At 48.8% G+C, this 20,521-nt stretch overlaps 1 protein-coding gene across 1 annotated transcript; it reads right to left on the bottom strand.

The window, feature by feature from the left end:
- Positions 1-18,326: 18,326 nt before the first annotated feature.
- Positions 18,327-20,123, bottom strand: SOX11 (SRY-box transcription factor 11). The gene has a single exon (XM_064494751.1). The coding sequence runs from the start codon at positions 20,002-20,004 to the stop codon at positions 18,652-18,654; it is 1,353 nt and encodes a 450-aa protein (XP_064350821.1). The 5' UTR covers positions 20,005-20,123; the 3' UTR covers positions 18,327-18,651.
- Positions 20,124-20,521: the final 398 nt, after the last annotated feature.

A 20,521-nucleotide genomic window follows, 5' to 3' on the forward strand; every position in this document is an offset into this window, starting at 1 on the left:
CAAAAGATTCTACCATTCAATACACTGGACTATTTCTAGCTGTTGACCGGAGTAGACTTCTCCTGCTTGCACCTAAGAGTCCTGGCCACCTGCTGCCTGTGCTGCGTGATGGTGCCCAGGGTTCAGTGCCAAGCGTGACCTTGGAAAGCACGTGAGAAAACAGTTCAGAAGACATTACAGACATTGCACAGGAGGGCTCCTGGCTAAGATGCTACAGAAGCATGCAACTTTCTGTTCAGGAAGCCTGAGTCCATTAGTGAACTCCACTAATAGGTCACGAAAAGTAATAGCTAGTAAATATTTTATTAGCATTTTTTGAATCTTGCTAATGGGAAAATCAACTATGTCAAAAGTAGCAAGAGTCATATTTGGCATCAGGCCATCACTCAGGGCTTGGTGTCTGCTGTTTCTGACGACTTTTTGTGGAATAATTAGAGAAGTTCACATAGAATTATGTGTGCAACAATGAATATTTTTATTTTGCTCTGGTAAACCATCCTATTTCCTTACCTCGTTATTTGCCTACATTATGCACTCAATACTAATTTTCTATCTATGGCATAGTGAATTTATGGCTGTGTTAATGCTAATATTTCTCCGTCTAGAAAATGAAATGAATGATTCTTGTATATTTTGTTTTTAAATTATTAGCTGCAAAAATTCATTAAACATAATAATGTCTCATTACATAGTATCTTTCATCCTGAAGATTATTAGAAGCCTTTACAAACGAAAAGAAAAATAACCAACAAAAAAAGAAGAAGAAAAGGAAAAACACCCAAAGCTAACAGAACCATCATCCGTCACTGAAACGGAGCTAAATAATTGTTTTCTTTGTTAAGCTTATTTGAAATCTTACCTCTTAGGGGAAAAAAAAAATCAAGCTTAGACCACTAAAAAATTACCACTGTTTTTGCTAATAATGAATATGATTTGCTGATTCTCTTTCAGTGATTGTGTGTCACCTGGCTGGGAGTCTTCAGGAATGGGATTATTTGGGAGTAAGAGACCCTTATTATGGGTATTCAGAGCTTGGAAATAGGAGCAGGGGTCTGCAGGGAAACAGGCCCTGCAGGATAGAGTGATGGTTAAGAAGAGATTTCATATGGGAACCGGCTTTTGTGACTGTAGAAGCTGAGGACGCTATGACCTGCCGTTTGCAAGCCGGGGACCCAGGAAAGCTGCGGGTTTAATTCATTCTGAGGCCAATGGCCTGAGAAACAGGGAAGATGCTAGTGATTGTTCCCAAGGCCCAAAGCCCAGGACCTCGGGACTCCGACGTCAGGGGCGGGAGGAGACGGACGTCCAGCACAAAGCCAGGCAGAGAGCAAATCCAGCCTCCCTGCGATGCTATCGGGGTCCTCAGAGGACTGGGGAGGGTGATTCTTCTTTATTCTGTCAGCTGATGCAAATGCTTATTTCTTCCCATAATGCCCCAGCACACACACCAAAAAATGATGTTTCATCAGCTGTGTGGATGCCCCTTAGCCCAGTCAACTATTCACGAAATTAACCATCCCCACTCTGGGTTCCTCAGTATTTTCTCTACCAGTTTCGACAGGCCTTTCCTGAAAAGCAAAGAGCTGTGGTGGACAGTGGTTGGCACCGTTGTAGCCGCACTCACCCAGGCTCACGTCCTTCGGCAGCTAGGGAGGTCGTTCTGTCTCCTCAGTTATAAAGCCACCCCAGCCCCTCTCTTTCCTGGGATCTGCTTCTGTGCAATGAGAGGCAGGGTATTTCTCAGCTCATTCATTCATCCCACAAGTGCTTCTTAAGAACTTAGAAGTCACAAGTGCAAAAGAACACAACAGCCATAGGAAGTCTTCAGGAGAGAAGTAACCTGATCAGGGGTGCCAAATTACTGATGTGAGCACAGAGACCGGCAGGGCGCCCCAGCAGAGCGGCCCGGGGCCGGAGGAGTCGCGGGGGCGGGCACGGGTGCTGCCCTTATCTGGGCTGCCTCGGGGAACCATCAGGCTTGCCGTTGCTTCTGTAAAATTAAGTACCAGAAGTTTTGTAAAGATGGGAAAACTTCCACAAAGGTGTGTATCTAGATAGACAGATAGTGTATATATAGTTTGGCACATAGAAGTTATTTAATACATTTAGCTTTTATTTTGGCAAACCCAGTCCAAGACAACTCTAGGTGACTGGAGACTGTGTTTCTAACTGTAGGATTCTGTTATAACAACCATGGACCTTTTTATGCTCCTCCAGCCCTTATGTTTGGATTGAATGAATATGGTTCATTATTGTCAAGCAAGACAACTTATTCTGGCTTGCCTGGGACTTCCTGGATTTTAGCCTGGGAATTCCCATGTCACAGGAAACAACTCAGTCCCAGACAAGCCAGGACGCCAGGACACCTGGAATTACCTGAATTCCAAAACTGCCCACCTCAAAGCCATTACTATCATTCCTCTTGAATGGCTACCCTAGATTTTTTTAGATAAAGGCTGCACAATTATGTTACGTGGTCTCCCAAATGCATTCTTACAGCACCTACTAAAGAACTATTGTGACAGATTCCCAGAAGAGATCAAAGATCTCAGTTTACAATCTAGCTGAAGAAATAAGACATACGTCTGATATAAAGTATCTAGTAGATGTCACCATAAGTGGTCAGTGGCAGACCCCTGATCTTGTCAAATCAGTGATGAGTCAAATCATGAGTGATGCTCTGAGAGAAAAGAGAGGTCACCAGGGATTGAGCCATGGGGACAGGGTCTATTAAAGTGCTCTCAATACTGAAATGCAAAACCAACCCAAAATGTCTGAGCCAAGAGCGGGGACTTCAGGCTCACCTGAGACGTCCAGAGGGAAGACGGCCTCCAGTCTGTCGGCCCTTGGGGCCCAACAATGTCAACATGGATTTAGTTTCTCCTCCAGTTTGCTGCTTATGGTGGCAGGTGGCGCTTCAGCCTGGTTCTCCTTAGATGGCCAAATGGAGACACCCGCTCCAGACTTCAGAACTTTCCACATTACCATTCAGAAGGGCCTTCACCGTCTGCCTCTGAGCAACACTGTAGCAAGCATCTTGGCAACTGTGATAAGAGCCCGTCCCTCTGCCCTGCAGTGGGGAAGGGAGGTGAAGGGCGAGTGGTCAGAACTCCCTGGTGGGGACTGGGGGATGCTGGTAATCACGACGCCTCAGAGAGTTTCATGGGAAAGAGGGAATTCAGAATCTTGGGAGAGTCCAATGCTCCATAAGGAGGAGCAAAGTGTGATCTCTCGTCCATGTTCACAGGGAAGCTTGGGACAAAGCCAGATGCCAAATCTGCAGAAGCCAGACAGCACAGGTCCAAGCCCAGCTCTGTCCCTTACTGGCTGGGAGACCTCCAGCCAAGTGTCAAGCTTCCTCTGCGAAATGGGAAGAACAACAGCCCCTGCGTCCCAGGTGGCTGTGAGGGTGGGATGAGCTGTTTAACGTGGACCCGCTCAGCACAGTGCCTCGTCCCCTCTTAGGGCTCCATCATGGACGGCACCACTGGCCCTGGGTCAGGGGCCTTCCCACGGAAGCATTCCACCTGCACAGGCCCTGGAAAAATGCAAAAAGGGGAAGGGGCAAAAAGAAACAGGGAATTACATGTACAGGGTTGGGAGGGGGGAATACTTAGAGACCAGCGTTACAGAAGGAGAACTTTCCCAAATGGTAAGGAAAAGCGAACAGAGCTTGGGGAGGTGGTTTGGGACTGGTGAATAGAGAGCTGGAACACCAGGCTTGAGCGGCTGGGCTTTAGGACTTCTACACGGCGTTCCTTAGGTTGTTAAAGCAGGTCCAAAAGTAGCTGAGCCACTCCCACCGCGCTGACCACCTCCCAGAGGCAGACGCATGCACGGCGGGGCCAGAGCCTCCCTGAGAAGCGGCCTTTTATACTTATGCAAATAACAGGTCTCAGCTCTGGCGCTCTGTGGGGAGTCAGCGTATGTGTCCACTCTGCTGGCCCACGGTGCCCCTGTTTGTGGTCCAGCGTTACCCTGGCTATTTCTGGGAGGGTGTTTTTGGATGAGACTAACATTTAAATCAGTGACTTTTTCTCAAGCAGACTGCCCTCTGCAGTGTGGGTGGGCTTCATCCAATCAGGTGACGGCCTTGAGAAACCGCAAAGATGGGTCTCCCTCAAGTGAGATGGAGTTCTGCTCCAGATGGCCCTCAGACTTCATCCTCAGCCCCTGCTCTTCCCCTGTCTCCAGCCTGCTGGGCTACCCCCTCAGATGTTTTTGGACTTGGCCAAGCTCCCACAGTCACCTGAGCCAATTCCTTATGACATGTGTCTTTCTGTATCCATCCTCAGCCCCTTCGTTCTGTTTCTTGGAGAATCCTGTCGAGTACACCTTCTGATCCAGCTGTCTTGTAAGAGGAGTTCCATAAGTGAAATTTGATCAGGGGAATGCTGGTCCCTGGCAGTACTAAGGTGCATCCATCGCCTCCCTGTAACCCTTTGGGACGCCCAGTTTGTTACTCTCCCAGATCACCATCTGGGCCAACTGCGCAACTTCCACTGGCCTGGGGTCCACACAGGACCGCCTCTGGCCAGCTGGCAGTCCTGGAGGGGCGCTGATTGTCACTCACTGGGCTTCTGTGGGGCAAGAGCTAACTGAGCTTCCTGGGCCTGGTCAGTTTCTCAAGTGCTTTCTACCTGCAGAACTTCCCGCCAGCCTTGGACCTTAAACCATCTCACCTTGGGTTCTCCTTAAGCCACCGTCTGCTCTGGCTCAGGTCTGGTCCAGTCTATGGGCAGCAGCTCCCACCGCAACTGAACTTGGTTTCCATTCTTCTTTCTCTTGGAAGTACACAAGCACTGCTCCTCACCATCGAATCAGCATGACTAATCATTCTGAAGTAGGGTGCCATCTTCTCTGGTCTTCCCGTCCCATCTGTGCATCTTCATCAGCATTCCAATTCTGAGAAGCCTTCTCCATCCATAATCTCTTGTATTCAAGAGATAATAATTCCCCTCAGATTACACAGGGGCTAGGGTTTGTGTGTGTGTGTGTGTGTGTGTGTGTGTGTGTATTTAATCAGTTCTCCGCAATTATATGAGCGATGTCCTTTTAGTTTTATTTTCCGTTATCTCTTGCAGAACATCTCCATCTTCTGTTTTATTTCGTATGTTAAAGCTTACAACAAACCATCAGTCCCAACCTAGGTTTCTCCTTTTCCTCTCCATCCTTTCGCATCCAGTCCCAAGGCCTCGTACCACTTGAGGCCAGTGTTAATGTCAGGCAATTTAAGTCTGCAGGTCTCACAAAGCTTTGCAAATGTTAATTAAGCAACAGAACGCTTTTTATGAAGCGAGGATTATGGCCCTCGCTTCACAGGTAAAAATCCAAACGCACAAAGCCTGAATGCCATCACCACCTGCTCATGACTTGAGAAATGCCATCGTTTCACACTGCGTGGTGACATCAGTGGCACTGAGCTTGTCAGTGCCATGGCCCCACTTTCCAGAAGATAAGATGGACTGAGAGGTCTGGACGGTATTAAGTACTCAGACTGCTTGTTATTTACAGACCTACTGGCGTTCTCATTTTTCTTTATTTTCTCACTGTTCCCTTCCCTATGGCAACGATGCTCAAAGAGCAAGCAATGAAAACTCAAGGTGTGACAAGGGTGTGTTCATTCTTATTACTTGGTATGGAGACTCCGATTTCTGCTGAGGTAATTTTTGTTTTGCGTTGATGCCCTCACTGGTTTAGGGCCAAGGGTCTCGGAGGCTGGTCTGTGGCCCCATAACCTCAGAACTGGCTGATACAGTGATTAGAAAAATAGTTTCCAGGTCTCATTCCAAGCCCACTGAATCAATATTTTGGGAAGTGGGCCCAGAGGTCTGTAATTCTGAGTATGTGATTTCGATGTTTGGTATGGCTGAAAACCAGATTCGTGTTTCATGACACGCTATGTTCTCTGTATTATTGCTGTAATATGCTTATGTTTGTGCAATTAATGAAGTCTGTCAATTGAAAGAGGAAGACAATTTTTTTTCAAAGAATTACATTAAACTTGAGTTTGAGAATTTCCTAATCTGGAAAATAATTGCTTCTGCTCTCCCCTGTTATAAAGTGCAACACAGACCATCCCTCAAACAACAGAAAAACACAGGGCCGAGGGCCCTTTAGTTTGGGCCACTGGGTGTCTGAAAGATTGGGAACGTGAGTAACCTCAGTTAGGCCTGGCTGTCCAGCGTCCACCGGCCACACGGCGTCTGGCTGGCTTCCCCACTCCTTCATTTATGCGACCAGTCAGCTCTGAAAGCCTACATTTGTACAATGCCTCCCAACGGTCCCTCTGACTGTAAATAAAAAGTGCCTGTTTGTATTATTTGTTAGACCTGGAAGGAACCTCAAATACAATCTAGTTCAGCACCAGTTTATGCATTCAGAAAACAGAAGACCAGAGAGGCAAAGCAAGTTACCTAACACAGCACAGCTGAACGGGAGACTCGACAGAATCAGAATTCACCTCCCTACCTCTTCATCCACGGTCCCTTTCTGAATGGCATGCCGTCTCTTCTCTGTTCCTGAACAGAGGCCTCTAATCTTGCCACATGAAGCAATCTTATCCATGAAATTTTTTGAGCCATCACTGCCCACCTCCCATATATGTATCATTTTCCAAATGAAATACATGTGCCAGTGACCCCACTACGCTGTACACCAGAAATTAACACGTTGTAAATCAACTATACTTCAATAAAATTAAAAAAAATCATGAGATTTTTGTCTATTGGAATTGCTCCTCTGCAGTGTTTTAAAGAGGTCTCATCTATCTACACGTGAACGACATTCTCCATGTGAGTCCCAGCAGGAAGCCACGTCTGAGAACCAGCTCCGGAAGGGTCCCCCCAAACATCAGGACACTGCCCCACCGCATCTTCACTTCCTCCAGAGAGCGGAAGAGGGGAGGCAAGGTCATGGTGGTCACCCCGGCTCCTTCTGCTGTTTCTGCTCTAGAGCTGAGCAGGCTTCTGCTCTGACACCTGCTGATTCCCTCACCGGGTTTTTGACCCTCTCCCCGCCATGTTCCCTCGCTACGTCCCCCCACATGGCACAGAGCTTCCCAATCCAGGTTTCACGTCTGAGTAGTGCATTCAGGGCACGTGTTAGGGAGCTCCCACCAGGCTTCAGCGCCAGAATCTGGGGTCACGGGGCCCCACAAGGTAGAAAGGTCCCTGCCCTCAAAGGACGACGGCCCGAGGCAGTACCTCTGATTCACTGAGTTTTTCCCTTTGTGGGCCAAGGACCTCCTGGTTTCCCCAGGCGAAGCGGGAGCACCGCCCTCTCCCGCAGCTCGTCCAGGGACACGCAGCGGACACACAGCTGAAACCCACAACCCGGTCTCCCGCGAAGGAGCTGGGCCCCGCGCGCATGCGCAGTCCCTCCCACCGCCCACTCCCCTCAGGGGCGGGGACCAAGTGGGTCTTTCCATCCCACACCGGAAGGAGGGGGGCGCCGGCATTGGACACGCGCCGGCCAGGCCCGCAGGGTTGTCTGGGCTCACCCCGGGGGGGGCCCTGCACAGCAAGGACGTCTCTCTATCGCTGTTTTTTCCAACCTCTGAAATATTAAATGTCCCCAAAAGACGGCTCCTGATCTCCCTCCAACAGCCCCCTCCCCTCCGTCTCCAAACCCATTAATGTCACATCGACCAAGCGAAAAATCAGATTTACAGACTCTACCCTTTCTTTTCCCTGCCTCCTTTTTCTTCCCCTTAATCCAGGCACAGCCAGATTCCTCTTCTTCCTCTCCCTCGCTCACTCGGTATTCATGCTCCTGCTCCCTCGCCCTCCGAGGTCACCTCCACGTGGTTGGCTGCGCTCGCTCAACCCGGGGTCACCGGCCACGGCATCCCAGGTCGGCGCCGGCTTTGCCGGGGTGACTGGTCATCTTGTCAGTCCCGCAGGCTTCACCCCGAGGTTTCTCTGACTCGCTGTGCATCTGGCTGCACTGACTGGGAAAGGCCTTGTCTCCATTCCTCCCGCCCAAGCCCCTCAGCATCCTTGTGACGCAGCCCAGAGGCCTGCTGAACAAGTGTTTCTAAGCAATCTCATCTGCTCAGGTTCCTGCATCGCACAGACGCGGGCTGCGAGGTGGAACCCGAGCCTGGCGTGGTGCTGGCCCCGGCTGCCCTGGCCTCCCGGCTTGGTCCACAGCAATGTCCACTTTTGCCTCTTTGGCTGATGGGCTCCCCGAAGGCTTCACTTGTACCAACTCCTGCTAGCTCTTGGACCAAAGTACCTTCTTCTGTTTCTATTTATAAAACACCAGCAGGTGAAAACAGTTTAGGCAAAAATGATGCTTCTAGAACTTTCTGGTTTGATTGAAAATCATGTTGAGTAGAAGTATTTAAGACAAAATTTCATACTCCCCAGCCTTGTTAAATAGGCCATAAATGAACACGACTTAAGCTTTTTCTGATGACTCAGTGTCACCGCTATAAACACTGATTTCTGAAAAGTGATATAACACATTGAGCCACTCAGTCACCTGAGTAGACCTGTTCACCCTCACACAAAATGACTCCAGAGCTTTGAGCTATTTGTTTGGTTTTTTATATATATATATATATATAAATATATATATATATATATATTTCTTATGAATCTCTCTCCTCCTCTTTTTTTCTTCATTGCTGCTTCTTTAGGTCCCATATTCACTCTTGTGGATTTTGACATTCTGAGTTAGAAAAGCAGAATTTTACCTACGAGGGACAAAATCATACTTGAGGGCCTCTTCATTTTGAAATGCCACCTGCTGAGTCAAATCAGTCCTAATCTACAGTGATCATGAGAACGTCTGTGCTAAGGGACAGGGCACCTTGAAGGGCTGTTTATTGGTAAAGGAGTCGTGACACACTTGAGCGATGAAGATGAATGAGGAATCTTGTGTCATCCTGACGCTGTAAAGCTCTGCAGACGTAAAGCAGTTCTCAAACACACCTTTAATATAACGATTTCTTAAAAATGATCCTAACATTTCAGCGGGTAGCTCCAATGTCCTGTGTGTGACTGTGGATAGGCTTGACATTTCTTCCTATTTTTACCATTTCTTAAAACATTTCTTTTTCCCTTTTGTGCATTGTACTGAACTCTGTTTATTTTCCGACATTTAACACACCATCTTCCCTCTTCAGCTATTTAAACAGTTTTTAACTTTACTTCCTGGATTCAAAGAAATACAGACCCACTCAAATAATCCCAAAGAAATCGGGGTCTAGTGTGATTTTGGTTTGGCCGCATTTAAGAGAAAACCTGAGTGTCACTTACCTCAAACATGAACCGGGGTTGGCTAGGGGTTGGCGGCTGGTTAAGGATCCTGGAATTCCTTTCCCTTCGGCTTCATGTTCACACCTGTGGCTCCGGACATCACATCTGTATCCCAGACGGAAGGAAGGAACATCTGCAGAAGGACACATGTCTATCCCACGTGCTTCCTTGTAGAGATGTCTTCCTGGAGGTCTCACTGAGCAACCTGAGTAACATCTCCCTGCTCAGGACCATGTCGCAAGTCACCTCTCTACAAGGGAATCTACTTTATCTGGCTGGTCATGTTGTGACTGAAACCAAAGTGAGTTTTTTTAGTAAAGAAGAATGGCCAGATAACTATTGGGTAGGCTGCCTGCAGCCTCTGGTTTTACGTATTAAACCTCACTGGGCTGGGGCCAGTAAGCACCAGGAGCTGCCCTCCAGACACTGGGAGCCCTCTCTCAGGAGTCACGTGACTCTCCCACCTGCTGCTCCCTCCTGAGCTCCTGTTTCTCGGGCTTCCCCCTTTGTTTTTTACCGCATTTCAGCCTGGAATGCCTATTCCAGCCCTAACAGCCCCTCAAGACCTCTCTCCTCAAATCCTGCAGAGCACCAGGCCAGTCTGCGTGTTTCCAGCCCAAATCCGGAGAGGAGGAGTTTGAGTATTGGTTCAGACTAGCTCTTGAGAGACCAGAGTTCCAGGTTTGGAGCAAACCTGTCACCCCGAGCTACCCTTGAGCTTAGGGGCCGCAAGGCCAAGTTAGTCCATTCAGGACACTGGGCAGAACATTGTCATTTAGTCCAGATGGAACGGAGAGTACGCAGACCGGGCTGCAAATGATGGGCACCTGTGGCATGCAAACTCAGGCTAAGTACACAGTGATGATTATTTCATAAAGAGAGAAATCTCAAGGGTCAGTCTTATCTCTCCTAATTTTGTTTTGCAGATCTGCTCGTGTGCGCCTGTTACGCTCAGATCTTGCTTTCTGTCCGATCCTAGAAGAAAAAAATCTGTAGCTCTGGGATTCGGTCCAGCCAGATGACAAAGCCTGCAGTGACCGTGAGGTGTCCTGCCAGGCCCTCCTCCCGCCCCCCGAGTCTCTAAAGATCAAAGCAGATCCTGGTTTCAATGAATGTGCTTTAACCAATGTCAAAATCAGGATTCAGTTATGTCAGATTCACCAAGCTGCATGTCTCATAAAAGCACTGACTTGCAGGTGAGGCCAGGGTCTCTTCCAGCATCATCGTCCGTCTTGGGTCAAGACACTCTGCCCAGTTGTACTACTTCTACTGTACCTTACAGACCAGCCACCACTGGGGCAGGGCACATCACCCCTTCCCTTCACTCCCCGATCCACTGGGAAAATGGCAAAGTCCAGGTTTTCACATTTTATGTTTTCCTACCAGTGACTTTTTAGCCAGAGATGTCTCTTCAGTACACTTAACCACAGAACTTTTTTTAAAAATTCTATTTTTATGAAACCCACATCATTGAAAAGCAAGGAATTTAACACATAGCACCAGGAGTCCCCATAAGGAGTCTGAAACACGTTCAGGATGCTTTAGTGTTAATTTCAAGGAAAGTTATATGCCAGGTGTAACTTACACAAGGTCTATTTTTTGTTTCTTTCAAAATTTGAATCAAAATAAAATTCTACCAAAGTGAAAGACATCCTAAGATGTTCATGAATGAAGCTAAAACATGGACTGTACTATATAAGGGTGGGGTGGTGTGGCCACAGACAGCTGTCATTTGTCCTTTGGTTTGTAGTGAAAAATCAGTATCACTAAGAGCGGTTGTGTTAACTGTGCACTTGGAAATTTGTTACAACACAACACAAACGTTTCTACAAAACCAAATTTAATATACAACACACACTCACCATGTAAACACATCTTTCAAAAAAAATTTGATCATTCCAGGATCACTTACAGGCTTCCATAAAAGTATTTTATATCAAGAATCTCAATACAGAATGATTTCTATGGCAAAATACATTTACACTGTAAACTGTTATAGAAAAAAAAAAGACACAGAGAAATGGAGTTTGCTGGTATTGAATTCAACAGCAGCAACTGCCCCTAATATATTTTTTTCTTCATTTTCTACTTCAAGCATTTCTGACAAAACATGTTTATCTACCCTTCTAGTCTCTATGGTTTATTCAGTCAGCCAGTTAAAAATCGTGAGACATTATATACCATGCTTATACCACTAGTCAGCAGCTCTCAAACCTGCCCAGAGCATTGCTTGGGGGTAGGGGGGTCCTCCTCGCCAGGCTGACGCCCAGCACTTCCCACCTGTCCCTGGTATGAACGCTGAGGACAACACTCTGCGAACTGAACAGTAGTCATCAATGCCAAACTGGAAAAAAAAAGTCACATGAAAACCACAAGTGCGGATCGATCACACAATTTTATTAGAGTCTTTTGAACAAATGTAGTCCTCTGTGAAAAACTCTTGCAAAAGAGACATTGGGGCATACTATTTTCAACCCTGAGCAATAACACTGCATACCAAGGGGGGCGGGGCGAGAAGCTGTTCCGATCGAAGCACAAGCACGGCCACCGATATGCTCTATGTGGTCAGGTTTTTACAAAAAAATACATAGTCTTCAATAAATAATGCTTAATTTTACAACTTTGATACAGCAATGTCATACACTGGTTTTTAACACACGAAACTCTGCATGCTAGATAGTCTACCCAAGACGAAGCTTTCCCATGCATTTTCTCTCCCCCAGTGCCGCTGTCAGACACACGCCATCCTCCAGCGCCCGGCCCGGGGGGCGCTCCCCTCTGCAGCACGACCCCCAGCCCTGCGCTGGCATGCAAACTCTAAAAAGGTCCCCCCACAAACCACTCAGACTTCTAAACAAAAGGGTTTTTCAGCCTTCCTGCTGCCAAACCTGGAGTGGCTCTGAAAGTAGACTTGTGCAGTGTCCTGCTGGCCTTCAGGAAGCACTGCGGGATGCCATCAGCACTGGGAGTCCCAAGCTGGAGAAGCAGGCCTCCCTTCTACAACAGTCCGTTCAAAAAAAGGTGTCGAGAACAAATGCCAAAGACTCTTAAACCTACAACATATGTACAAGAGTAAAAAGAGACAAAATGGGAAATTAATGGTAATGGCATAGAACAACATCTCTCCCTGTGTGATTCAAAGGATGGGGCACTGTGTTTCTGACCATAAGCTGCATGAAGGAGAATGTGTTAGAGGGCCCTTTGTCAGTATCTATTTGATCAAAATTCTTTATGTCGTACAGGATCCTTATTTCCAGTTGCTCTCACTCTTTTTGTTTGTTTTTTAAAGAAGGAATGTAATAGTCAAAATAAGGAAAGCATCAAAGTCACTTCCAGGACCCTAGAGTAAAACTGTTTTTTTTACACATTTGCAAACGTTTTGTCATATTGCTTTATTGTGTCATTTTCACAGATGAGAAAACCCGCGTCTACAGGACCACAGAAAAGAAGTTTGATCAAACACTGAGAAGGAAGCCTCCACATCTGCACATCTAAGTTGTTTCAATTCATTGACGGCTCCTGTGAAACCACATCTCAACGCGACCATACTGCTCTGAGTGGTTTGCTTTCTCTAACAGAGAAGTGATCTGTTTGCAACAGAAGTTCCCAAGTCCTGTACAACAGTCCTATCTGTGCGCTGGCAGAGGTATTGAATCTTTTCAGAGTTATCTCTACCCAATAGAATTATTACTTTTATACATGGAACATTATGAACGTGTTTCCCTTTGCAAGCCGTTTTATACTTTCTGCACGTTTGTGCTTTTATTGAGTATAAAAATAGGTCTCCTTTAAAATTCTGTTTAAGTTCACTAAAAAACTACTTGTTTGTGAAATTCTCTTAAAAACTCACTGCATCCACGTGGAATAGATAAAACTAATCAGGCAGCTAATTGATATAGGTAGTGTTAAAAAAATGACAATGAAAAAAAAGTGAGGATACGTGAGGATTCAAGAAAAAAGCCAGTAGGAAAGTACAATGGAAGAGAGGTAAATTTCATAAATCGTGTTTAATCTTTATTGTGATTGAAAATGTGGGCTCCACAGAAAGTGGGGGTGGGGTGGCTGAGTCGTTATCAAAGAGCAGAATTTGCCAGATCATCAGATGAAAGGGAATATGGTAGAATAAATCCAATAAACTAACAGTGAGAAAGAACCAACAGTGAAAACAAGCCAGATCTCTGCAAAGCACGTGTTAAGAGTCATTCCATGGAGACGGTGACTTTGGGAGCTTGTGAATCCCTGTGTTGAACACCTAAGGCTGTCTGTGTCCCCACAGGCCTGGGCTATACAAAGGGTATTGGAAACTGACATTCCTAATGGAAATTTTATAAAATTTGGCCCTTACAAGAACTGAGAAATAGCCTGAAAAATCTTCCCTGAAGCTGTAGTAAAGAAAGTTTCTTATCTACTGATAAAATCACCAACTCAGTGAACTATTTTCGCTGGTCATCCTACATAAGAAAAAAGCACAAATATATCTGCCTCAGAAATCTGTTAAAAGCAGGGGACCACGCAGTAAAAGAGTATAAAGATTCTATAAATGGGAGAGTCCAAGAAAACCTCTCTCCAAAGTGTCCACAAGGATATATATGCCCATTAGAAGAAAAAGTAAGAATATACATATTATTAATCATATCAGAGAATAAAAAAGTTAAGGTTGATATAATATATTTATATTGAATGACTACTTTAAAATAGAGCAACTTATTTGCTTTCTTTCCCAGGTTCCTTGGGCAAGTCATTTAAGTTCTGAAGAGAAGAGCAAATGCGACTTTCTCAAACTGGAGCAATTACAAATGATTCCGGTTTCCACTCTCAGAGAAGGGAGACTCAAGTCCTGCCTTTTCAGTCTTCTTCTTTCTCAAAAAAAACAACTAAATCATCCTGACTGCTATATGCATGCATATTTAAATCACTTCCCCTTGATTAACATTAAAAAGAAACACTTCTGCCCAAAACGGTTTTAAAGATTTTGTTTTTTTCCCAGCTAAAGGGTAATCTTTCTACAAATAATTTGCCCTGTGACTGTAGTCATTCATAACATACATATTTGCAAAGCACAGTTTAAATACACTGCCTTTATTAGCAATATATATTTTTTAATAAAAAGGATGCATGCCAGAGTGTAAGAACTAGATTATTTCCACAGTCTAAAGAATTAATAAGAGAATGCTGGTTTTTAAAGATGGAAATCTTAGCAAAATGCCATCTAAGTCTGTGAACTAGTTATAAACAGCAGGATCCGCACTGGCTAGGCTGCAGAGCACTCGGCGCCCCTCCCCCCACCACGTTGCCATTTAAAAATATTCTGTCAATGCTTAGTTAAAAATAAGACTTACTTAAGAGACCAAAAAAATGCAATCCAACTTTTATTGAAGACTATCCAGTGGCAAGAATACCTGTGTATTATATTATGCTTTAGACATTCAATAAAGAATTCATTAAGAATGATTTTTCACAATGCAGTCATCAAAACAGCCTTAAATAGTGTTAAAAGCGCATTCGAGCGCCCGTCCTGAGTTCTAACAGGTTTTTAATTTCAGGTCGCCGATCATCTATTTTCTTCTCTTCTTTTACTATCAAGAACTTAGGCTACATAGTTGTTTTTTTTTTTTAATTTATCAAGACTATTAGTTTTCATTCTAAAGCCAAATTATTACGTCACTGATTTCCTTAACTCAGTTTCTACCTCACCACAGAAAATGTCCGATTCATTTATAATTGAAACATAAAATACATGCAGAGGTTTCTGTTTTTCAAAATACATAGACTCAGCCTTATAAATGGGTCTGTGTTCTCAACAAGTTTTAGAACTGCAGCAGAGGGCCGCCACGTAAAATCACCAGCACAGAGAACTGTCAATTGTAAACTGCTGGTTCAATTATTCGTGGCTAAAATAAATGTCCCACCAATGACTACATCAGTCTATCATGTTGGGGGGAGGGGAGGAAGGTAAATAATTCCAGAAATCCAATTCTATATTGAGAACCTTGTTAACACCATCCGCCCTTTCTCCTCCCAAGTGTACTGCTGAAATCTGAGGGTTCCTAGAAATGAAACAGCCACAGACAAGAAATCTGTCCAGCCTCAGCAAAAGCTCGCTGGCTTCACATCCCAGGACTGAGGGCTGGGGCGGAGGCTCGCCCCGAAGGGGAGGGAGGCTGGGGAAAGCTGGCGCTGGGAGCACAGGGGCAAAAGGGGCAGGGGAGTGGGAGGCGAGGAAGAAAGGGTGCGGGCCCTCTTTGGCCTAGCGGCTCCCAGTAGTGAGTGGATGCTTCCATTTGGCCTGCCCAATTCTCTGTAAGACGGCGATACCAAATCTTGATAAATCATCTCAGTAGGTTAGGAAGACAGTCGTGCTGATTTTGCACCGAGTTTCAGTTAGCCACTGAAAACCTCCCCCACCGCGGGCGCCTCAGCTCTGAGAGGGAGAACACGATGGCTGGCGCTCTGGGCCTCCCCGCAGCCTCCCTGCCTCCCTCGGCGCGGCCCCCAGGGAAAGGGGGGCGGAAGGCGCGAAAGGGGAGCCGGAGCCAGGGGCGCGCGTGCCCGTCCGCCAGGGCCCGGTGACACGGCTGGGTCTGGAAAAACGAGTGGAGGAGGAAAGGGTAGACTGGCCGGACACAGTCCGCAGCGAGCCCCCAAGGAAGCAGCTGGAGAAGGAGAATCGATCAAGAAGCCGAACCACCTTCCCGGAGGCAAATTCCGAAGCGGCCCCCGAGCCCCAGCGCTGCAAGGGCGCTGGGTGCCGGGGTGCGGCCCGCGCCTCCTCCCGGGATGGCTTTCTTCCTCCCGCCGCACAGCCCGGCGGCTCCCCTCCCCAGCCGGCGGGCCTCCCGGCCCCGGCTCGGGTATCCCGCGCGGGCCCAGGCCCCAGGGCGGGGTGTACCGAGGCGCACACGGCCAAGGCCGCCTCCCAGGCACTCTCAGCACCTCCATACCCTTCGGGGGCTCGGCCCGCGCGGACGCCCCGGGGACCGCGGCTCCGGTGGCCTAGTGGCCGTGCTATGTTACCCCCGCGGCCCTGGGCTAACTCTCCGCGCCTTCCTTCCGCAGCCTGGGAGCCGCCGCGCCCCGCGCTCCCGCCGCCCCGAGGGCACAGGGAAGAAAAGACACCGGCCACGACCACCTCTCCCCTGCCCCAGGCAGCGCTCGAGATCGAGAACTGTGGCCGCGCTTCCCACCAGCATCCACCTCTGCGCACACGCGGAGATGCAGCATCCAAAAAAAAAAAAAAAAAAAAAAATTCAAAATTGGAAAAGGCTGTCCCCATCCAATGAGGAGGGAGAACGGCAGGGATCTTAGCGCCCTCAGCGCTGGCCGCCCTTGGGCGGCTGTCACCGCGACGCGCAACCCAGGCAGAGAACGCGGACCACCCCCCACCTCCCACCAAGCCCAGGACACTGACCGCGCGCTGGTCACCCGGTCCTCGCCAAGCCTGCCCCTCCTGGCCTGCTCCCTGAACCTCTCCGCGCCGCCCCGCAGCCAGCCAGGATGGGTGGGGAGAGGGGACGGGAGTCGAGGAGGTAAGAAAGGAAATGGGGGTGGGGAGGAAAAGGAAGGCAGAGAGAAAGAATCCTCCTCCTTGGTTTTTAATAACTAGCGAGAGAAGGAAGGGAGAAAACGAAATCGGCCTGCCCATGGAGCACTTTCAGCCTAAGCCCCCTAAATGTGGAATTCTCTTACACCACCTCCCACCGGTGCACACAAGGGCCTTGTCACTGAATGCGCTGCGACAACAGAACCGCCAGTACGACTTCCATAGAGACTATTGGCGATGCGAGTTTCTATCAGTTCCAGCTGATTTATTAAAATTGTCAAGATACAGACTTCCAGCACAAAAAAAAAAAAAAAAAAAAAAAACAGGCAATGATGTCGACAGTGCATTGAGTCTGCTTTGCCACCATTTGCTACAAAATATGCAGATGGTCTGTACTTTATTTAGATTATATTGCACAAAATGAGAAACTTTTTAAACTATGTGCCTTTTTTTTTCTTTTTGCTAAAAATCGAGAATCCAGTTTCAAACCTTCCATCTGGGGCCCCATCCACATATCACAGCGCATGAGATACATAAAGTCCTACTATAGTACAGTACATATACAATCTTTAAACTAAGATAACAGCTCTGAGGTCTATATCACCATTTTCAATAAATCTTTACCTACAAATATTGAACAAATCTCTACTATAGCTGTACAAAAGAAAGTTTGCTTTTTTTAAACCACAAGGCCTTTAGATGCAAGGATTATTTTAAAATTTTAATCCTTTTTAAACCAGGACATAACGTACCAACATACTTGCATGCTAAAAAACAGAGGAAAAAAAAAAGAAATCAAAAGGGAAGAAGTGCCTGAAAGTCTTACTGAAAAAACACAGCAAGAATGTTCCCTTTTCACTGTACAAAAATACGCCTGAAAATATATTAATTTTTAAAAAAGACTGAGGTCTGTTATGTATCAAAAATGTTTCAATACCTTTTGTACTGAGGTCTAGGCTGTCTGGTATTCAATCAAGGAGGTATAAGGGAACAAGTTACAAAAAAAAAGTTGGCAAGTAGAAATCACATTTGTAAAACCATAAACAATTTGATCTGAAAAGTAAACTCTGATCTTAAGTCAGTTCACAGTTTTGTTTTTTTTTTTTGTAAGCGTTTGTACAGTCTGCATTTTTTCAAGCTCCCTGCAGTTTTGTTAAGAATCGGATGCATAGAAGACATCAGTTTTCTCCCTCCAAAAAAATAAAATAAAATAAAAAATTTGCCATGGTCCCTTTTTTTGTTTTTGTGTTTGTTTTAAAAAAAATCACCAGTTCTTTAAGATCTCTTAAGGAGAAAAAAAAAAAAAATCTCCAACCAACTCCCTAGCGTTAACAGTTGTGCTGCCCAAAGGGTCCTCTCCAGACGTCTTCCAGACTTCAAAGACCGACAAGCTTCAAACAGCGCCTTCCGGAGCGGGTCCTCCCTCCCCTCCCCCGCCCCGTCCCCTCCGCCTTTGTTGCAATCGCGAATTTCAGGAAAAAGAAATAGTAATTACAAAAACACATTTGGGGGGGGGGGGGGAATCACAACTCCAGACTAGGTATGCAACTACCTTGAGACACGATAAAGGAAGGGGGGGGCAAAAAAAGGACAGGGAAAATGTTTAAAAACTACTCATTTCACTTTAACTCCACCAACATTTTCATCTTTTCCAATTTCTTTGTCACGACATCATATCAATATCAGCATCTTCTTCTCTCCCCTCCACCCTACCACCACCACCATCGACACCACCACCACCACCACCACCACCACCACCACCATCATCACGACCACCACGACTTCCTCCCAAGGAACCCTGCTCTGCACCCGCTGAGAGAAAGAGCGAGAAGCCGGGCGCCCCTCTCAATACGTGAACACCAGGTCGGAGAAGTTCGCCTCCAGCCAGTCCCCCGCGATCATCTCGCTCAGCTCAGGCGTGCAGTAGTCGGGGAACTCGAAGTGGGAGCCCAGGCTGCCCTCGCTGAACGAATCCAAATCCTTATCCACCAGAGACAGGGACAGGTTCCCGGCCGCCGCGCCGCCCCCCAGCTGCTGCTCGCTGGAGCTGTGCGCGCTTTGGGAGAAATTCAAGCTCAGGTCGAACATCAGGTCGTCGGCGTCCTCGCCACTGCTGCTGCTGCCGCCGCTGCTGCTGCTGGACGAGGAGGACGAGGAGGTGGAGACGGAGCGCGAGGACGCGGGCGACAGCGCGGGCTGCGCCAGCGGCGGCGGGTGCTGCTTGGTGATGTTCTTGAAGCTGTAGTAGAGGCGGCTGCCGCCCCCCGCGCCCGAGGTGGCGCCGGCCCGCACCTCGTCGTAGAGGCTCGCGCCCTCGGGGGACTCGGCCGAGCTGCTCAGCGTGGGGCTGGCGGGCACTTTGGCGACGTTGTAGCGTCTCAGCAGCTGCGGCGGCTGCTGCCCAGGCGGCTGCAGGAGCTGCGGGTGCGGCGGCTCCTCGTCCTCCTCGTCCGCCTCCTGCTTGATCCGCAGCTGCAGCTCGTCGTCGTCCTCGTCGTCCTCGTCGTCCTCGTCCAGGAACACGCACTTGACCGTCTTGCCCGCGCCGCCGCCGCCGCCGCCCGCGCCGCTCACGCGCAGGCTGCCGAGCACGTAGTCGTCCCCCGCGCCGCCGTAGTCCCCGGGCTGGGCCGCTTTGCCCGCGCCGGCCTTGGCGCCGCCGGCCGCGGGGGCCGCGGGGGCCTTGAGCTTGCCGCATTTCTTGCTCGAGCCCTTGGAGGTCTTGGCGCCGCCCGCGCCGCCGCCCGCGCCCCCGCCGCCGCCGCCGCCCGCCGCGCTCTTCTCCGGGCTCTGGCCCGCGCTGGGCTTGGCCGAGGGGTCCATTTTGGGCTTTTTCCGGGGCCGGTACTTGTAGTCGGGATAGTCGGCCATGTGCTTGAGCCGCAGCCGCTCCGCCTCCCGGATGAACGGGATCTTCTCGCTGTCCTTCAGCATTTTCCACCGCTTGCCCAGCCTCTTGGAGATCTCGGCGTTATGCATGTCCGGAGACTGCTCCATGATCTTCCTGCGCTCGATCTTGGACCACACCATGAACGCGTTCATCGGCCTCTTAATGTGGCCCGACGCCGTCTTGCACCAGTCCGGGTCGCTCTCGTCCAGGGCCACCGGGCTGCAAGCCATGAATTCGCCCTCCTCCGTGTCCAGCGCCTCCCGGGGCAGGTTGCTCTCCGCTTCCAAGCTCTCGGCCTGCTGCACCATGATCCGCTGCGGGGCTGGGCGCTCCAACCCGGGCCGCTCGGTCTCGTGCGGAGCTCCCCCTCCCCCTCTCGCCCCTCCACCTTCCCGGGCAAGTTGCAAAGTCCTCGGCACCCCGCGGCCGCGGCTCCCCCCCTCCCCCCCGCCCCCCCTTCCAGGCTGCACACAGCGGCTGCGGCGGCTCCGGCGGCGACGGCCGCCCGCGCGCGGGGAGCTGCGGCCGCGACGGGAGAGGCGGCGGCGGCGGCGGCAGCAGCGGCGGTCGAGGCAGCCCAGGACCCCTCTCTCCGGCTCGTGGATCCCGCCGCGAGCGCCGAACCCTGAGCACTCTCAGCCGCGCGCGCTCCTTCTGCAAAAAGTTGAGGGCTCTCTCCCAACTAGTTATCAGGGTGTCATATGGGTGACATCACTCGCCGGGCCAGCCAATGGCTGGGTGCCGGCTCCGCCCATCTCCCTTTATTAACTCCATGGCCCCTCCCCCTCCCCCCGCCCTCCGGGCTGCTTTGCGAAGATGGGGGGT

Source organism: Camelus dromedarius, chromosome 15, assembly GCF_036321535.1.
Source record: "Camelus dromedarius isolate mCamDro1 chromosome 15, mCamDro1.pat, whole genome shotgun sequence".
NCBI classification, from domain to species: domain Eukaryota; kingdom Metazoa; phylum Chordata; class Mammalia; order Artiodactyla; family Camelidae; genus Camelus; species Camelus dromedarius.

Bases quoted from the DNA above. Each gene is read 5' to 3' on its own strand.
- SOX11 (XM_064494751.1), bottom strand. From the start codon at position 20,004: ATGGTGCAGCAGGCCGAGAGCTTGGAAGCGGAGAGCAACCTGCCCCGG.